Raw genomic sequence first — 20,762 nt, 5'->3', positions numbered from 1 at the left:
TTTAAAAATTGCAGGAATTTATCAAAGGGAAGTTTGTTCCTTTTTTTTTACTCAAATGTTATCAATTCTGTGATTCCCAAGTTTATTTTTTTTTTTAATATTATGTGACACTCCAAACCAAAGTTGCAAATGTCCAAAGCTGGAAAAACTTTAACTTATTTTTTGTATTTTATTATTTTTTTGTCAATTTTGATGTCCATTTCATTTGAAATTTGCTTCTCTGTTTATTTTGTTCTTGATTAATTTTGAACAATTTATTTTCAGTCTTTAGTTTTACTTTTTAAAAAAACTTTTCCAATCAATTTTAATCTTAACATTAATTTTGTTTATCTCAAATTTTCATTTGTTTTGTTTAATTTAAAAATTTATTTTTTAAAATTTTTGTTATTTTAATTTTGATCCGATTTTTAAAAATGATAAATCCATCAAATTTGACAATTAGCTTTAAATTTTTTGATCCATTTCAATTTTGATTCTATTTAATTTCCCTTCTGATTTTATTTTTGATGAAATTTTATCATTCATTTAGATTTTCTTTATTTCAATGACTTTGAAATATTAGATTTTAATGCATTTTTTTAAAAAAAACATTTTTTTGTTCTCAAATTGTGAATAACAAACCAAAGTTTTGTGTGCTAGGAAGAATGTAAAAAAAAAAAAGAAAAATTTTGATGGACTCACCGTCCGCTGCCGCCGCCATTGACGGCGTTCGATCCCCAGGCCCCGCCCACTCTGACCAAAAAGCATCTCGTCCGTCGTTGTTGTAGCTTTAACTCCACCCACGAGTGGCGTGCGTCTGTGTTTACAAATTGTTTTATTTATGTGCAAATAAATGTCCAAATGTGTAAATTATCAGGAGAATTATTATAAATGTTCACTGCTTTTAATCCAAACGCTGGCCTCGTCTTATTTATGTCTTTCTTTTTAAATTGGGAAATGAAAACAGGGACAAACTCAATGAACAATGTGCAATAACCTGCTAAAACTTTGCTTTTCCTCTCATTATAGGTGCTACTCAAGATATGAGATCTGATGTCCTACTTGGCCTAATGGCGGCATACTACTCTGAAAAACTTGAAGTGAAGCAGGGTTGCCAGGTAAGTATTGTGATGGGAGACTGACCACCTGACTAACAATACTAACTTACTCTTATGTTACCAAGTGTGACACTTAGCCTGTAAGAAGCAGTCACATCTATCACACTACTTCTATTGGAGGTTTGTGTCCTAAAAATCACTTTTTTTTGTAAAAACTGACTGGGATTTGAACCCAGAATCCTAACTCTCAGAGTCTAATGCTCTAACCACTCAGCCAGTGAAGCTTACAATAGTTCAAGTTAAAAACAAATGAATTGACATGTGTTTAAAGCCCATCAAGTTTAATGTACATTGTACAAAAAAAGTTTTCTTTACACAAAAAGTTACTTTTTGTGTCAAAAAACTACAATATAACTCAAAACTGACAAGCTCAAAAATACATGTCATTTTTTTTTTTTTACTATTAACCTTGTAGCCTCTACTGGCTGAGTGGTTAGAGCATTAGCCTCTGAAGGCTAGGGTTGTGGGTTCGAATCCTGGTCTATCACTTGAAATAAAAATCTTGATTCACACCCACTGGAGATGTGAGGGCACCATGTTTTTGGTCCCTTTTGATCCCAAGATACCCCAAGACACCAAAACAATCACTAGTCCCCTCCCGCCTCCGGCGGGAGGGGACATTAAGACACTTGGTCCCCTCCCGCCTTCGGCGGGAGGGGACCTTGAGACACTTGGTACCCTCCCGCCGAAGGCGGGAGGGTACCTTGAGATACCTGGTCCACCCCCCGCCGAAGGCGGGGGGTGGACCAGGTATCTTTGGTGGGGGTGGACCCCGACACACTTGTTCCACCCACAACACCTTTGGCAGGGTGGGAAGCAAGATTTTTGTTTCCGGTCTTGACCGGGATTTGAACCCAGCACCCTGGTTGTCAAAGGCTGGTGCTCTAACCGCTCAGCCGGCGGAGCCCCTAATAGTTTTACTAAAAAAAAAAAATTTGACATGGGTTTTGGGCACGAAGAGATAAACAATAAGGCATACTGAACAGGGATTTGAACCCACGCAGATAGAGCGCCATGCTCTCGAGAGTGACGTTCTAAGCAGTTAGGCCACGACCCTGCAATTGATGTAATGTGAATGATAGATGTGACTGCTTCTCATAGGCTAAGTGTCACACTTGGTAACATAAGAGTTAGTTAGTATTGTTGGTCTCCCATTCAAATACTAACCTGGCAACCCTGCTTCACTTCAAAGTTTTTCAGGGTAGTATTCCATTAGGTCAAGTAGGACATCAGATCCCGTATTTTGAGTAGCACTTCTAATTTGAGCAAAAGCAAAGTTTTAGCAGAAAATTGCACATTGTTCATTGAGTATTTTCACATAAGAACAAACCTTTGACCTCATCATCCAAAATGTCATGACCTGTTGAAAATAATCTCATCCAATCATATCCTTCCAATTGAACAACAATCCCAATTTTCATTCTTAACTTCTTTTTAAGACCTTTGACCTCATGATGCTAAAATATCTTTAAATTCATATTCCAAACATATCCTGCAAAGTTGATCATAATCAATTATTTATTGCAAAACACACATTTAGATATATAAATATCTTTATGTGGCGGCCCAGTGGGTGAGTGGTTAGTACATATGCCTCACAACGGGGGACCTGGGTTCAAATCCTGGTCAGCCCCTGCATGTTCTCCCTGGGCTTGTGTAGGTTTCCTCCCACATTCCAAAAAACATACATAGTATATTGATTGGACACTTCTAATTGCCCTTAGCTAGGAATATTTTGCTTTGCGATTGGCAGGTTTTCCCGGGCCGCACAAAATGATGCAGCGGGCCACATTTGGCCCCCGTGCCGCCACTTTGACACCTGTGTTTTAGGTGATTTCCCTTTCACGACTCAAACCGGTCCGTCGCCCTACAAAGAGTTAACTCCCGTCCGTCTGACAGTTGGAAAACAACATCAAATGAAACTAACTGGAAGACGGCGTGTTAGCGCACGTAGCATAGCGCTCGTTCGCGGGAAAAACAAAACAAGTTCTCTTTCCGGGGTGAACCAACTCTTCATTCCCAGACAGCCGCACACGCACAAAGCTGTTATTAGTGTTGTGTACAGACTAGAACACAGATGTCCAAGTGGCGGCCCGGGGGCCAAATCTGGCCCGCCGCATCATTTTGTGCGGCCCGGGAAAGTCAATCGTGGGTGCCGACTTTTTCTTTAGTTCAAATTAAAGTGAGAGATATAAATGGACATTTAATTTCCTGATTTTTCCTCTTTTAAATCAATAATTGTCATTTTTTAATCTATTTTTTCTGTTATTAGTTAAAAATCATTTTGTAAAATCTAAAAATATATTTAAAAAAGCTAAAATAAACATTGTTTTACATTGATAAAAAATGGACTCGGGTTTGTTCGCGGGCTGCTTTAATGTCAACTTGATTTGATGTGGGTTGGATCATTTTAGATATAATATTTCGATTTTTTTTTTAGAAATTGATTAAAATAACGATTAAAATTCCTGAATATTGCTTTTATAGATCTTAAACAATGTTTATTGTAGCTTTTTTGATATTTTTAGATTTTACAAAATGATTTTCGAACTAAAAACAGAAAAAAATGATTAAAAAATGACAATTATTGGTTTAAAAGGGGGAGAAATATCAGGAAATGTAATATACATCTATACTATCATTTTAATTTGATCCTATAACAGAAATTCTGCACTCAATTTACTTTTTTGGGCCGCACAAAATTATGCGGCGGGACACATTTGGCCCCCGGGCCGCCACTTGGACACCTGTAGCTTTGCACCACGAAATCCAGGCGACTAGTCTTTTTAAAGAAAGTCGTTTGACGGATTGGACAAATGTGGAGAGCAGAAGACAAAAACGTATGTGTCCTTTAGCAACCATTTTTTTGTGTAGGTCGAATTCGAGCAAGGCGCACACGCACGCACACACCTGCAGGGGGGCCATAACCGCCGCCTGTAATTATCAACACACTCATGAAAGTGTAGCCAATCCGCCGGAGGCGGCGGTGACAAGACACTTTAGTGGTCTCATTAGTAGGGTTGGGGGGGTACATATGAGCGCCAAGGGGCGGGGCTGGGATGGCAGAGTGGCTCATTAAAGCCGGCAGATCAAGGCAGAGGAGGGACAGTCGGCAGAACAAAAACAAAAGAAGATGAAGAAGAAGACGATCCAAAGACGTTTAACCAGAAATGGTCCCAAAAATGAAAAGAATTGTTTACAGACAAGACAATTTAGACTGCTAGCCAGCTAGCTTATCATGCATGTTTTTAGAATGTGGGACCATTCAAGCTAATGCATTTTAGACTGTTAGCCTGCTAGCCTAGCATGCCTGTTTTTTGGGATGTGAGACAAGCATTCGCACTAACCCATTTTAGACTGTTAGCCTGCTAGCCCAGCATGCATGTTTTTGGGGAGTTGGACTAGACTAGCATTCAAGCTAACGCATTTAGACTGCTAGTCAGCTAGCCTAGCATGACGTTTTTTGGTATATGTGACTAGCATTCGCGCTAACGCATTTTAGACTGTCAGCCAGCTAGCCTAGCACGCAATTTTTGGGCGGTGGGACAAGCATTCATGCTAACACAATTGAGACTGTTAGCTAGCTAGCCTAGCATGCATGTTTTAGGGATGTGGGAGGACCCACGGAAGTCTGGGGAGAACATGATTGACACCTTGAAGTATTCCTCCATTTATTGTCACGCTGTCCTATTCGGTAGTTCGCAAAAAATGGCGACGGTGGGATTTGGGCAAAGGCTTGACCGACCTGCTGAAAATGGCGTCGCATCGGGTCCAATGGGGGTTGTTTTTGTTTCAAGTCAGTCGGAGGGCGCCGGCAGCACGCAGATGTGCAGGAAGTTGTCCGGGTGGCTCAGGTGCTCGCTCAGCCACTGCAACGGCGTCTCCAGCAGAGGTTCGATGCCGTGGATCAGCACCTGGTAGCGATCGCCCGTTTCGCCTAAAGCACACACACAAAATGTGGTGGTCAGAAAAAGGCGCTTATTTTGCCACAAAAAAAGAAAATTGGGGGTATTATGAAGTAGAATTATTTTTATTCCATTTGATAAAAAAGAATTATTTCAAAAAAGAAAATTGGGGGTATTATGAAGTAGAATTATTTTTATTCCATTTGATAAAAAAGAATTATTTCATTATTATTATTACGTTTTTTTTAGGTTTTATTTTCATTTTTAGCTGTACTGTTTGAATTAGGGCAGGATTATTAAAAAAGATGATTATTAAAGAGGAAAACAGAAAAATCAATTTTTTGGCTAAAAAAACATTTTTGGGCATTTTTGGGGCTAAAACAACATATTTTTTTGGCAATTTTTTTTGGCTAAAACAACATATTTTTTGGGCTAAAACAACATATTTTTCTGGCTAAAACAACATATTTTTTGGCTAAAACTACATTTTTTGGGCTAAAACAACATATTTTTTGTTTAAAACAAAAAATTTTTTTTGGCTAGAACAACATATTTTTTGGCTAAAACAACATTTTTTTGGCTAAAACAACATTTTTTGGGCTATAACAACATATATTTTGGCTAAAAAAACATTTTTTATTGCTTAAAACAACAACAACAATTATTTTAACAACTTTTGAAGCAACTTTCTGGCAAAAACTATAAAGAAATTCCCTTTAAAAAACAGTAGGAAAACAATAATTAAAAACGGCTAAGATATTTGTAATAATAATAATAATAATTATAAAAAAGTAGAAAGGGTCCATTCTTGTCAAAGCCTATTATGGCCCGACCTTAGACACAACACAGGCTTGCCTCCCATTTGATGTCGGCGACATCAAAGAGAAGCCGAGACCCCCACGTTGGGGGTTTGGGGCGCTCCAACAATGGCCGCCGCCGCCGCCGCCAACACGCTAGCCGCTCGGCCTAATCCAAACAGCGGCGCTATCTGCCATGGGAGGGGGGCCGCCAGGGGACACTTTCACCTTGATCACAAGACCCGGAGAGTCCCCCTCAAAGACATCAAAGGGCGGGACACACCTGAGCGACGCCTCCTTCAAAAGCGATGTTCGCGGAGGTCCCGGATCGCATCTTTAACATCTGAGCCACTCGGGAGGAAACCAGATCGACATCGGGAGAGGGGGGAGGGTGTCCAAGTCATATTTGGCGCCGGTGCTAAATTAGCCTAGCATGCAGGTTTTTTGGGGGATGCGGGAGGACACCAGAGTACATGGAGAAAACCCACACAAACTCCACTGTGAGGAGCGACCTAAGATCGAACCCTCGACCCCAAAATTTCGAGTGTGTAAGTGTTAACCACTCTTCCACCGAGTCACCAGTTCAAATTGATGGATTTACCGTATTTTCTCGCATATAAGCCGGATTTGTAACAAAAATATGATGACTAAATGAAAGGTACGGCTTGTAAGTGCAAAAGACTTGCTTTACTGTTTTTCACAATGGATGTCGGCAAAGTTACATCTACTATTTGTTGGTTATTTTCTGTTTTGCAGTAAGAAAACAACCATTGCTAACTTGCTTATGATGTTGACTCTAATCATGTGCATTTGATTCAAACAGTATCACAGAAATACTTGAAAAAAGTGAAAATTGTGAATCAGGGGGCGGCGTATACGCGGGAAATTGTCAAATCCAACCATTATAAGGGCATTTTAAACATACGGCTTATAAGTGGGGCGGCTTATATGCAAGAAATTGTCGAATTCAACCATTTTAAAGGTATGGCTTATACATGGGTCGGCTTATATGCGAGTAAATACGGTATGCTTTTAGTGAATTTCCTTTATTTACTACGGGCCAATAAAAAGCAGGCAGCGGGAAGTAAAACGGCGACCGACTGAAAGTGAAAGAGATGGGCGGGGCGGAGTGAGGGGCGGGGCGTTTGTTTGGGTGTGAGTGGCGTCTACAGGTGAGTCTCATGCGGGTCGTGTGTCCCGCCAATCTATTGTGTGCTTATCTACTTCCCCTCCTGAGTGTGTTTAGACTGCCGCTGTTTCCTGTCATCTCCACTTGGGCCACACACACACACATTTAAAAACACACACACACACACAGACATCAAAACGCTGGTCCATCTGCATTTCCTCATTATTTACACGAGACAGATGCGTTGCGTTCTCATAAAGTGCACATTTGTGCCGTCTTTGGCATTCCAAGTCTGCGTTGAAGCGCTGTTTTGAGCTCCTAATATGAACGTTTTATGGGGGAGGCGAGAGGGACAGACTGCGGCGCCCCAGGCGCTCCCAAAAAAATGGACTGTTTTTATCTTGGCCAAAGAGCAAGGGGTCGGACCATTTTAGATATAATATTTAGATTTTTTTTTTAATAAATGGATTAAAAGAACTAGATTAAAAGCCCTGAATATTCAGTTTTTTAGATCTAAAACTATGTTTATTTTAAATATATTTTTAGATTTTACTAACTGATTTTTGAACTAAAAACACAGAAAAAATTGATTAAAAAATGAGAAACACAAAGTCTTTCCCGGGCCACACAAAATGAGGCGGCGGGCCAGATTTGGTCCCCGGGCCGCCACTTTGACAGCCGTGTCGTAGAGTCATTTTCTAGGGACTAAAAAACACTGGAGTGAAAGGAATATTTACGTACCGTCATGGGGTAACGCTTTGGGGTACGTCTCTTTAAGGAGGTCGCCAAGTGTGTGGACGTTGCCTTCAGGGGAAACGGGACGGAAGAGTTTCTGGATGAAGGGCCGGTCGCTCATTGACTGTTGGAAAAAAAAAATAGATTCATTTAAAAAAAACAATTATTAAACAACAGTGGTCGAGGAGAACATTCCATGTGTGGGCAAGTTAAATTAGTTCATCAAAAAAAATTACATTGTGCATTATTAAAATCAAAAAATATATTAAAAAACCTAAACTCAATATTGTTTCAGATCTATAAAAAACGGAATATTCAGGGCTTTTAATCCAGTTCTTCTAATACATGATTTTAATTTTTTAGTATTTATCTTCTGTGTTTTCAGTTAAAAAATATTTTGTAAAATCTAAAAAATATTAAAAGCTAAATTAAACAGTTTTAGATTTATAAAAAATCGAAATATTCAAGGCTTTTAATCCAGTTTTGTTAATCTATTTTTTTTTAAAAATCTAAATATTACATCTATAAAATGATCGGGCACATATATAATGCGTTTTTAGTTCAGTTGGATTTGACTTATAGTCTGGAAAATATGGCAATGATCTTTCTTTAAATTGGCGACCAATCCAAGTTGGACGCGACGTCTCCCTAGAAGTCAACTGGGGTAGAATTTAATTGCGTGATCGGATAGTTTAGCCCGAGACGTCAATCTAAAAGTGATTAATGACACCCGTCCATTGTCACGGTGGCTTCGGCGTTGGCTCGACGGCACCCTGTCGACACCCAAACCCAGGTGTCAAACGAGAACCCGGGTGATACGCGATAGCCACTAATCGGGAGAGCGCTGAAAAGGAAACCAGTGCGCGACAGGCCGGCTCCGGTGTCGGCACGGTAACGGCACACCGTCCATCGCTGGGCGAAGGTGGCCGAGTTGGCGTGGGAGGCGTTGGAACCCGCGGTCGGGTTTCACACAAACGTTGAGTCATGCACGACAGTGCTGAGGCAGGACATGTAGTAATTGAAATATCCAGGTAGAAATTAAAAAAATCGCATTCAAATCAGGCGAGTGGGTCAAGTGGGGCTCGCAGCTTTGGGGTCCTGGGTTCAAATCCAGGGTGGTCTACATTTGTGGAGTTTGGACTGTGTGGGTTTTCTCCGGGTACTCCAGTTTCCATGCTAGGTTAGCTGGCTAACAGTCTAAAATCAAGGTTTTTTTTTTTAGATTTTACATAATGATTTTTGACTGAAAACACAGAAGAAATAAGATTTAAAAAGGGGAAATCAGGTAACTTAATATACATCCAAACCCTACATTTGAATTTGATCCTAAACCACATAGTCGGCACTCGTGATTGACTTTTCCGGGCCACAAAAATATGAGCCCTAACTCCTAACCCTAATCCTAACCCTAACCCTAAACCTAACCTTAACCCTAGCCCAAATATGAGCCCTAACTCCTAACCCTAATCCTAACCCTAAACCTAACCTTAACCCGATGCCAAATATGAGCCCTAACTCCTAACCCTAATGCAAATATGAGCCCTAACTCCTAACCCTAACCCTAACCCTAACTCAAATGAGCCCTAACTCAAATATGAGCCCTAACTCCTAACCTTAACCCTAACCCTAGCCCAAACTCCTGACCCTAACCCTAACCTCTAACCATTTTGTATTTAAACACACCCTAACCATAACCCCTAACCTTAACCTCAACCCTAACCCCAACCATTTTGAATTTAAATACACCCTAACCCTAACCATTTTGTATTTAAACACACCCTACCCCTAGCCCCTTTTTGGCCACATTTGGCCCCCGGGCCACCACTTTGACACCGGTCCTCTAAACTGGGATGAACTCCAGCACCCCTACTACTCAAGTGAGGGTAAAGCAGTCCAGTAAATGCAAGCTAGCAGGCTAGCAGGGAGAGTTTGCTAAGTGACAGCGACGTGGATCCCATTTTTTTCAAAGGTGGCGAGTCATCATCAATAATAAAAGCACGGGACGGACGGGTGGCTATTGTTTTTTTTTTTCCAGGTGACAAAGACACTTTCTTTTGAGGCGCCGTGACACCTTAGCCGTCGGAACGGCGCCGCGCTCTCACTGGATGAAAAGAGCGGCCGCAACTCAACACGTCGGCTAATTGACGGGCGACGCCATTCAATCGGGCTAAGTGACGGCCCTAAGAATGGCGGACGTCATGTTTTCTTTCCACTCTTCAGCGTCTCCATTTGGCAATTAAAATTCAATCTGCTCGTTCGTCTTTCAACTTTTGGGAATGTTCCAATATTTTAATATTTCAACGCTCAACGCAAGAAAAAATGGGCGTAACTGTCAATAAAATGAAACCTGAAAGCTAACAGTGATGAAATATTAGCATGGAAAAGGCTTAAATATGACAAAAAATAATTAATTATCTTCTGAAACACTTATCTTCACAAGGGGGTGCCGGAGCCTATGCTAGCCAACTATGGGTGCCATACCCTGATTCAGCAGCTAGCCAATAACAGGCCAGAAGAAAACAAAGGACAACCAATCATAGCAAAGAGCAATTTAGAGTGTTAGCTAGCTAGCCTAGCATTCATATTTTTTAAGGGAGGGACTTGGAGAAAACCCACACAAGGCTAGAGAGATCATGCTAACTACAAACGACAGTGAGGACCCACCTGGGATCGAACCCTGAACCCGAAAACTGTGAGCCGACACACTATCCACTCATCCACCGCGCCAATTTCCCAAAAATTACCATTTCCTTTAAATCCCCTATTTTCGAATAGAATTTTAAAAATATACATTGGAAAACACATCTTTAAAAAAAGATGATACACTAATAAGTAGTCCTTAAACAAAAGTGACTTCTAAAAAAATAAATTTAAGATATAATATTTAGATTTTTTTTAAAATAAATGGAATAAAAGAACTGGATTAAAAATATTCAATTTTTTATAGATCTAAAACAATGTATATTTTAGCTTTTTTTAATATATATTTTTAGATTTTACTAAATGATTTTTGAACTAAAAACACAGAAAATGGTTAAAAAATGACAATTATTGATTTAAAAGGGCGAAAAATCATGAAATGTAATATCCATCTATACTTTTTATTTGAATTTGATCCTAAAACAGAAAGTTTTATGTCCATTTTGCTCTATAAAAATCATGATATCATTTTACAGTGTATTGTTGAGATGAACCCGTACCAAAATGACACTGCAAAAAATATCCAATCCGGTCACATGACCACATTTTGGCACGCCAACGACTTTTTTGGGCGTCCGCCATCCTTCCATAAAATTTCGCCCGATTTCTGGAAAGGCGCAATTATCCGGAATTTTCCGCCAAACAACAAATGGTAGCGATACGACCTGCCCGTCAGGTACGCCTCTGCGTTTCTGCCGCATGACTCAGCATTTTGTCAGCCGTTTTTTCTCACAGGAATGCGCTTTAATTGCCTCTAAAATATCCGGTGGCGACCGGCCGAGGGGGCGGCGGGGGCCGTCCGTCGCTGGCGTGACGGCGACGCCGCCGATTACGACACGGGAAAACGCGTGGAACGCTCAAGATGGGTCGCGGGAACGTCACGAGGCCTCTTACTGTAAATAGCGTGGACAAGCTTGGACGTGTTGAAATCCGTCCCACGGCTAACAGGAATAGGACGTGCGTTTATTTTGGGTTTCCACATAATTAATTCCATGTCTGGGCCGTATTGCGTTCATCCCGTCAAACGCATTTACAGATGCTTATCGGCCAACTGGCGTCGGTTCAATTCCTCAATGAATGCAACACAACCTGAATCACGCGCATTATTTAGAGTGTGTCAAATTGGTGGCCCGGGGGCCAAATGTGGTCCGCCGGATCCTTTTGTGCGGCCCGGGAAAGTAAATCACGACTTTCTGTTTTGGGATCAAATTAAAATGAAGAGTATAGATGGATATTAAATTTCCTGATTTTCCCCCTTTTAAATCAATGATTGTCATTTTTTAATCCATTTTTTCTGTTTTTAGTTCAAAAATCATTTTGTAAAATCTAAAAATATATTTAAAAAAAGCTAAAATAAACATTGTTTTAGATCTATAAAAACTGAATATTCTGGGCTTTTAATCCATTTATAAATTAAAAAATAAATATAAATATATCAAAAAAATGGTCCAGCCCACATAAAATCGATTTGACGTTAATGCGGCCCGCGAACCAAGAGTCTGACCCTCTTGAACTATGTATAACACTCAATAACGGGACTTTAGGTGAGAAACAGCGCCCTCTGCCATTAAAACATGAATACTACATGCCCAGAAGACTTGCTATACACTTTTTAAATGACAATTATTGATTTAAAAGGGGGGCAAAAAATCATGAAATGTAATATACATCTATACTCTTCATTTGAATTTGATACTAAAACAAAAAAATCATGATTGACTTTCCCGGGCCGCACAAAATGATGCGGCGAGCCACATTTGGCCCCCGAGCCGCCACTTTGACACCAATAGTCTAGACTTTCCTAACTAAAAACTTCTTTTATCACGAACCCAAACTCCAAAATGGCCTAATAATTAAATAAAACCCTCTCCCATAAACACATTTTTGCAAAAAAAAAAATCTAAGAATAAACCTTGACAGTTTTCTGGACTCAAACGACTAAATATTTACAATCCTTCCCCCGTTTCCGTCTGGCGACCGTTCAAATGCGGACGTGCCGTGACGGGACGCCAGCGTGGAGAAAGTGAACGCGGAACAAAGGCACGTCGGAGCCTCAGAAGTGGCGGCCGATGGCGTTTTTGTCGGATTTGGGCAACATGTGCTCGGCGTGCGCCTTCAAAAAGACGATGGCGCACTTTAGTGTAAATAACATGTGCTGCCTTTCATGCCGGCGGAATTAATGACAACGGCCAGTCCAAATAACAGAGGGCTGCCTCGCTTCCGTCTGGCCCGCAGCCGTGTGGCGTCGGCGTTCGTCACCACCATAAATCTCGCCGTTTGAACCGCCATTCACGACTAACGTACTTCTAATGTCGGTAGACGTCCAATCCCTTTAAAAGGGAAGCCTGGCATTGTCGTTTTTTAACGTTTGTGGGAGATAATATAAGTTTTAGAATGATGATGTTTTTATTGTTTTCTTTGATGGCTGTGAAGATGTCATTTGTGGGCGGAGTTTTAAAAATAAGAGTTTTTAAATGACAGTACAAATAAAGGTTATTTAAAGTAGTGTTATAGCTCTACTTAAAAATGTGTCCATGTTGGAATTTTTCAGGTTACAAAAAAGTCAATATGTTTCCTATATGCGTGGTTTTATTTTGAAATTTTCTGCTTCTTGCTTGACAATTTCACTATATTCTACTGTACATGTGTCAAAGTGGTGGCCCGGGGGCCAAATCTGGCCCGCCGCATAATTTTTTTGTGGCCCAAGTAAGTGGGTGCCGACTTTCTGTTTTAGGATCAAATTCAAATGAAGAGTATAATTGTATTTGTATCTGTTTTCCCCCTTTTAAATCAATAATTGTCATTTTTGAATCCATTTTTCTGTGTTTTTAGTTCAAAAATCATTTTGTAAAATCTAAAAATATATTTAAAAAAAGCTAAAATAAACATTGTTTTAGATCTATAAAAAACGGAATATTCAGGGCTTTAATCCACTTCTTTTTTTATCCATTTATATATAAAAAAAATCTAAATATTATATCTAAAACCCTTGATAGTCATTTTCAAAAGATTTATAAGCCTAGTGGGCTGCCAGGTTTGTAAACCTACATACGTATACACAATAAATTATTGTTATTTAGGCTCAATCACTGTTAGTAATATATCCATTTAGCCAGTTATTTACAATTTTACTATTATCACTGTAACATTTAATATCAATTTTTAATCATTTTTTTGTGTGATTTATGGCTCGCAAAATATGGTAAATTGTAGAAAAAAATAGTGATTTATTGATGATGATAAACGTCCACTCATGATTTATCGCTAGTAAACATTAGTTTATAAATTTTAAAAAAAAGATAATTTCATCTGCTGCCAACTCTCCCACTTCAAATCGATTGGACCTCATTCACCATCAGCGGCAAATAACAAGTTAAATCCATAAATCAAAACCTCACCAGTCACCTGAGAGCAATTATTATCTAAAAAAACATGTCTGTTTTTGAAAAACAACAAAAAAAAAAAACATCTTTTGCTTTTACGCTAATTAGCCTGTAAATATTTAGCGTGTGTTCTCCCAAACAACGGAAAGTTTGGACTTTTTTATTTATTTCTTCATTTTTTTTTACGGCGACGACAAGTGCACTGTCTGAGTGGGCGTGTCCTTAAAGGGGGGGAGGGGGGCTTAAAAGGACTTTGTTTTTTACGGCCTGGGGCAAGAATGTTTGTCTAAAGTGCATTAAGAGACTTTATGGCACACGAGATGAGAGAATAAAGACGGAGACGTCGTGACACGCCGGACGGACCATCAATCATCACCGCCGACCACCACAACAACAAAGCGTCGCACGCGCAACTCCTCGCTGACAGCGTTTATATTTTTTTGTTTTTAAGCTCGTGGTCTCGCAGCATGAGAGGCGGGGGATGGGGGGTGGGGGGGGCTTCTTTTCCATACGCAATCTGGTTCGCATTTCTGGCTACGATCGGTCGTGACTGTCTGACGACCGCTCGGCGTGAGGACGATTTCGGATAGAGTTACACAAAGAAAGAAGAAGTTGGTGAAAAAAATAAATAAAAACATCTTTAAAGGAGGGGGAAAGGGGACTTTCACTTGGATTGGTTTTCGTTATGACTTTTTTGTTTGATGAATACTGTGTTTACTCGCATATTAGTTTCATTTGCATATAAGCTGGAGCCTTAAAATGGTTGAATTTGACAATTTCTCGCATATAAGCCGCATCTGCATATAAGCTGGACGCTTAAAATGGTAGGATTTGACAATTTTTCGCATATAAGCCGCATTTGTGTAAAAACCGGACCCTTAAAATAGTCATCAAATAGTTGAGTTTGACAATTTCTATATATAAAAATATTCTTATATATTTTTAGATTTTGCAAGATGATTTTTGACCTAAAAACACAGAAAAATTGACTAAAGAAATTTAAATTATTGATTTAAAAAGTGGGAAAATCATGAAATTTAATATACATCTATACTCTATTTTAACTTGATCCTAAAACAGAGAGTATAAAAATATTTTTATATATTTTTAGATTTTGAAAGATGATTTTTGAACTAAAAACAGAAAAAAATGATTAAAAAAATATTATTATTGATTTAAAAGGCAGAAATCATGAAATTTAATATACATCTATACTCTATTATAATTTGATCCTAAAACAGAGAGTATAAAATATTTTTATATAATTTTAGATTTTGAAAGATGATTTTTGAACTAAAAACTGAAAAAAATGATTAAAAAATATTATTATTGATTTAAAAGGCAGAAATCAGGAAATTTAATATACATCTATACTCTATTTTAATTTGATCCTAAAACAGAGAGTCGCCACTCATGATTTTCTCTCTCGGGCCGCACACAATGATGCAGCGGGCCACATTTGGCCCCCGGGCCGCCACTTTGACACCATGTTATAAGGTGTTGCCTGCATGTAGAAAATTTCATAAAGAAAGTCAGGTGAGCAGTACAGCTCAGTCATCGCTTTTTTAAGCGACAAATATGTGAGAAAATACGGTATATTTTTTGGGTGTACAGTCAGACCTGTAATTTGTTCCATTGGTTCTCAGGTTTCATTTTCGCCATGTCATGTTTTCCGGTCATGAGGTCGGCTTATTCGTCATTTAGGGACTTTTCACCTGAGTCAGGAACCCAAGTGCGGAGGCGGCAGTGGATTTACGGCCTGGAAAGAAGCTCCTCACTTAATAGAAACCAACTTGTGTTTTTTCAAGGCGGCGATGGGGCTTTTTTTACGACAGCGTCGGAAACAAAGGGGCCGTGTTTGTCGTTTGTCATCGGAGGAAGTCACGCCCGCCCGCCCGCCTTGCACAAGAGGATACGTGTTTAAAAACCTATGCCAAAAAAGATGTGTTGCTCATATGTAAAGAAAGGGGAGTGTTTAACCTGTGATGAAACTGACACACATGCTTTTAATTGGCTCTCTGGCGCCATCTAGGGAGGGGATGTCCAAACTCTTTCAATAGAAAAATTATAATAATAATAATTTAATTAATAATGATTTTTTTTGGAATATTTGGACTATTTAAAAAGACGTTAAAATTAAGTTTATTTGTTTATTATGTTGAGTTAACCACTGAACTAATGGTAAAGCACTGTTTGGGTGACTGGCTTTTAGATATAATATTTATGTTTTTTTTAATAAATGGATTAAAATCCCTGAATATTCATTTTTTATGGATTTAAAGCAATGTTTATTTGAGCTTTTTTAAAATATATTTTTAGATTTTACAAAATGATTTTTGAATTTAAAAACAGAAAAAAATGATTAGAAAATGACAATTATTGATTTAAAAGGGGGAAAATAAGGACATTTTATATACATCATCATCTAGCATTTTAATTTGATCCTAAAACAGAAAGTCAGCACTTATGATTGACTTTACCGGGCCGCACGAAATGATGCGGCGGGCCAGATTTGGCCCCCAGACCACCACTTTGACACCTGTGATTTAGTGTTGAAGCTGAGAAGCGCAACAAACTGAATTTAAGCTTATTCTGTGGGCCATTTTTGTTATTTTTCCTCTCTATAGCATTTATATTCTTTTTTTTACGTCAAAAAGCATTTTTTGAAGTAGTTACTGACCTGGTATATCCTAAAGGGGATGTATCGAAAGCCCGCCTCCTCTGTGGGATACTCCATCAGTTTCCTGTTCATGGCCCAGAATTGCTCAAATTTATCTGATGGGAGAAAAACATAATCAATTTGGGCATTTATGGGAGGAAATTCAAGTTCCTCACCGTTTTGCAGACCCATCCAAAGCTGCTTGTGGTCCTTCTTCTGCATGTCGTTGACAACTTGGCTCTTGTGTTTGAGGGCGTCGGCCTCTTTGATGCCGGACATAAAGTGGGCCTCCACAATTGAGCTGGATGAGCAGTGGAGTAGGTCTTGGCTAGGAAAGTTCTGAAAATGTGAAAGGGGGGTCAGGTGGTTGTGGAAATATCACAACTGAAAAATTAATTGGATGATTTAAAGACTTTACCTTAAAGTGCACCGTGATGCTCCAAGGCAAGACAGAGTTGGCGGCGTGGAGGTCAAACAGAACTCCGATTGGATAATGCCTGGAATAAGAAACAAAATTAGGCTTTTTTTCGAGACTAATACATCTACTTTTACGGAATTATTAGCATTTACTGCAACTACTGAGACTAATATGTACTTAAGCATTGTTTGACTATACTGCCGCCCTGTGGACAAAAGTGGTATTTAAAACAGGTCCCGTGACAGATTGATTTGCCCCTTTTAAATCAATATTTTCAATTTTTTTCTGTGTTTTAGTTCAAAAATAATTTTGTAAAATCTAAAAAATATATAAAAATATTTTATGTTTTCCAATTAAATATGGAACATAAAGAAAAAATTGGTTTCCTTTTGAAATCCATTAAAAGAGATTTTCCCTTACTAAGAAAAAAAGCTCAGATAAACATTGTGTTAGTAGTACTATAAAAAACGGAATACTCAAGGTTTTTGATCCAGTTCTTTTAATCAATTTATTTTAAAAAAATCTAAATATTATATCGTATTATACCCTTGCCTTACCATTTGAGTGGCGTCCCTTCATATTCGAACCACATCTCGCTTGCGTCCTCGGCCCGCATCACTTTGAGGAAGTGCTTCTTCACTTTGTCGGTAACTAGCGTCAGGTAACTGACCCTTGGCAACAGCAGCTGTGGGAACACACGTGATGATTCATTTATCTGAATTGACCTTAGATGACGTCAAGTGATCAATGTAGGACGTACGTAATAAGGCTCAGCTTCCCTCTCCGTCACTTCGTCCTGATTGAGGGTGAAGCAAGCGGGTATGCGGCCGAACCAGACGTCTCTTAGCACGTCTTTGTCATCTGCCATGTTGCTGCTGATCCTCTCGCCTCTCCCAGTGGCTCATAAAGACTGGACGACTCTCCGGGTGAAGTCGGACATCCAGCAGTACGCAGATTCCTGATGGAAATAACACAGAGAAGCACATTAAGAACTATTAAAAGAGTAGTACTCTTCGTGAACATCTTCTAGAGCAGGGGTTGCCAAATCCGTTCCTAGAAGGTCATTTATCCAGTCCTTTTTCCAGATCCTCCTCCTCTAGCACCCCTGAATCAAATGATCAACTCATTTGCAAGCTTCCCAGAACCTTCATACCGATCCTGATTGTTTGATTCAGGAGTGTTAGTGGGCGTAGACATGGAAAACAGACTGGATAGAGGACCTCGTGGTCCAGAATCTGGCAACCCCTGTCCTAGAGAAATTGATCATTAGCAGGTCATTTTGTTGGTAAATGCCATAGAACGTAAATATCTAAAATAAATCAACATATCCGTAATAAAACAAAAATAATTTGGTCATGAAAATGCGCCTTCGGTCAAATTTTACCTCTCTGATTACACCTAATATCCACCAAAACAACAAACAGTGCAGACATACAAACTGACGTCAACATGACGGCTAACTAGTTAGCACGCCGAGTGGAAAGGCAACGCGGAAGTATTTTGAAATAACACATAATCGTGACAATCTGGACTTTGACGATTATTTTCTCAAGAAATCATGATAGTACATATATGTGTGGAAAAGTTGAGATACCTACTTCAGCTTGATTTTCGGCCAAGTGAAAGAAAAGAAGGGTGAAGTATTTAGCCGATGTTGTCATGCCCAGCTACAAGCCAGGCGAAGAAGACTGCATGGACAACAGCGACCCCTGCAAACTGTAACGTAAATGCAATTTTGAAGGGAGAAAAAAATAATTTATCTGAATAAAAATATTTTAGGTAAAGTATACCCAATAATAATACACTTAAAGCTACTTGGAGTAAAATATTTAACGTTTTGAACTAAATATTACACAACAATACGATGATGTCATCAATACGCGCCCCAGCTCGACGTACATAAAATACGTAGCCCGTTGGGTGGTGTTGTTTTGGCCGGGGTAGAAAAGCTGCGAAAATGGACAAGAAAGATGTTATAGATAACGTGGAAACGCGCATTCAGGCTTTGGAGAATCACATCTATGGAGAAAAAAGAAGTAAACATGCCAAACCGTTAAAGGTTAGTCTTTATAGGTGTGGTCGAGCTAATGCGCTAACCTAGTTAAGCTAACGATAGCACATTTTCGAATCACAAGACACTGCTATCATTTAGATTCTTTCATCCCTGAAAGTGTTTAAATGAATGTCACAGAATAGATTCTCTCGTAAAGACTAATTTTTAGTCGCTTTAGTCAGATTTTTGGATTATAAAAATTAAGTGGACACTCATAGCTTTAGGCAACCTTGTTGTCATGTGATCCAACCATAATAGTGACGCTTTTGTGTAGCTTCTGCATGCTTTTGACTTAATATCTTCATTTTTTTTGCAGTGTGGAGAGGCTCTAGCCAGAATCCAGGCCGGCTTGACTAACACGGCCAACAAAAGGGAGCGAGTCAAGATTCTTCACAAGAAGAGTGAGTCAAACATTACAAACCACTTTAAAATGATGTATTTATTCATATCATAACTGTCTTTATGTGCAGTTGAGGACCTGATGAAGTACTTGGACCCCCAATTCACTGACCACATTACTGTCCCCGACACCATGAAATTGGAGTTCATCCTCGCCGGTGATGAATAACATAATTTGAGCATGTAAACAAATATTTTAACTGACGATTATATATATTTGTGTCTTTGTGCACAGAGGAGGACTTTCTGCTTTCCCAGGCTGCTTTGCTGGAGCAACTTAGCAACTTGCAGCCCATGTTGGAGAGCACCTACATCCGAGGTTTAGAAGCCACATTATTTTGATTAAATTCTTGTTATTTGCAAGGAGGAATTTGTATTTATAATTTTGACGTGTGCTTGCAGATGTTCCCGAACATGCCACCAAACTTCAGCGGCTCTCCCAAATTCATATTAAACAGCAGGTAAAAGAGCAGTGTTTTGGTTTCTCTTGTTTGGGGTTTCACCTTCTGAGACTTAAATATGGACTATTTTTTTTTAGGACCAAACGGATTCGCAGTCACTGGAAGTCAAGAAGCTTTTTGACGAATATGACAAAATGGTAATTTGGGGTTTGCTTTTATGAAGAAATTAAGCAATTGTATAAATAACAATCAGTATTTTTTAATATTCATTAAAATGGTGTAAATATATTGACTAAAAATGGAAAATTTTATTCTTTTTAAATTCTGCCCTTTTGCGGATTGTTGAATTCAGTCATTTAAATGGTAACAATCTATCAAAATGATTTTTTTTTAAAATTTGGACATATTTACCTGATGTAATTGTAAAAATATGAAGAAAATTGACTAATTGCCAGGAATAATGACTACTTTTAACTAAATGAAGCTTCACAGATCACTTCAACCTAGTTTTCTGGAGCTAATATATTAAAGAATACCTTTTTTAAAGCCTATTTTTGTGTTGCCAGATGTCCTTGCTGTCCAAGCAGTTCACCCAATGGGACAAAACTCTGAGGACGCTGGAGGAGGCCGAGGGAATAAGGCCCGTGGAGTAACTCATCCCCCGTGATTGGTCGAAACCATGTGACGTGACTTTGAGCTTGTGTAGCTTTTTAATTGTAACTGTACAAAGTTACAAGTCATTGGAGTTATTGCAGTTGCTAGGCAGAAAACAAGTCATGTGGCTCTTAATTGGTCGTCTTGGAGGATTTTACTCGGTCACCTGCTCCTATTTATTTTTACACATGCTACTCTTGAAATTAGGTTATTAGATTTTCTTGCATTCCGACTTGTAAGTTAAGTCACAAGCCTTTTAGCGACTGACCTGCGCTTAACGTTTAACTTCCCGTTTGTCTCCTGAGAAGACATGACTCCAGTTAAGGAAAATGTTAAAAAATATTGTTTTTTTCATCAGAGGGCCACTTACTGTAAAATAAAATTGAAAAAAGATTGTGTTTTGAAATTGTATTCTTAAGTGTAAGTTAATTG

General features: G+C 38.9%; 2 protein-coding genes across 3 annotated transcripts; one reads left to right on the top strand and one right to left on the bottom strand.

The window, feature by feature from the left end:
• Nucleotides 1-585: 585 nt before the first annotated feature.
• Nucleotides 586-18,549, bottom strand: atg5 (ATG5 autophagy related 5 homolog (S. cerevisiae)). Of its 2 annotated transcripts, XR_013326816.1 has the most exons (9): nt 18,422-18,549; nt 17,584-17,781; nt 17,381-17,508; nt 16,824-16,902; nt 16,582-16,744; nt 16,427-16,521; nt 7,670-7,787; nt 4,843-5,034; nt 586-796 (listed from the first exon to the last, which is right to left on the bottom strand). XR_013326816.1 is itself a non-coding variant. In XM_077720300.1 (8 exons), exons 2-8 carry the CDS (start codon nt 17,689-17,691, stop codon nt 4,895-4,897), a joined length of 831 nt encoding a protein of 276 aa, XP_077576426.1. In that variant the 5' UTR covers nt 17,692-17,781; nt 18,422-18,549; the 3' UTR covers nt 3,378-4,894. The 2 variants fall into 2 exon arrangements, 1 of the variants encoding a protein (XP_077576426.1); XM_077720300.1 differs by lacking the exon at nt 586-796 and having other exon boundaries at nt 3,378-5,034.
• A 160-nt stretch (nt 18,550-18,709) lies between these two features.
• Nucleotides 18,710-20,741, top strand: dctn3 (dynactin 3 (p22)). Its single transcript, XM_077720303.1, has 7 exons — nt 18,710-18,882; nt 19,193-19,277; nt 19,347-19,433; nt 19,511-19,594; nt 19,678-19,736; nt 19,814-19,873; nt 20,243-20,741. Exons 1-7 carry the CDS (start codon nt 18,781-18,783, stop codon nt 20,327-20,329), a joined length of 564 nt encoding a protein of 187 aa, XP_077576429.1. The 5' UTR covers nt 18,710-18,780; the 3' UTR covers nt 20,330-20,741.
• Nucleotides 20,742-20,762: the final 21 nt, after the last annotated feature.

The sequence above is a fragment of the Stigmatopora nigra genome, chromosome 7, assembly GCF_051989575.1.
Source record: "Stigmatopora nigra isolate UIUO_SnigA chromosome 7, RoL_Snig_1.1, whole genome shotgun sequence".
Classification (NCBI taxonomy): Eukaryota; Metazoa; Chordata; class Actinopteri; order Syngnathiformes; family Syngnathidae; genus Stigmatopora; species Stigmatopora nigra.
The sequence above is the reverse complement of the archived record's forward strand: the minus strand, read 5'-3'. Positions and strand labels throughout refer to the sequence as shown.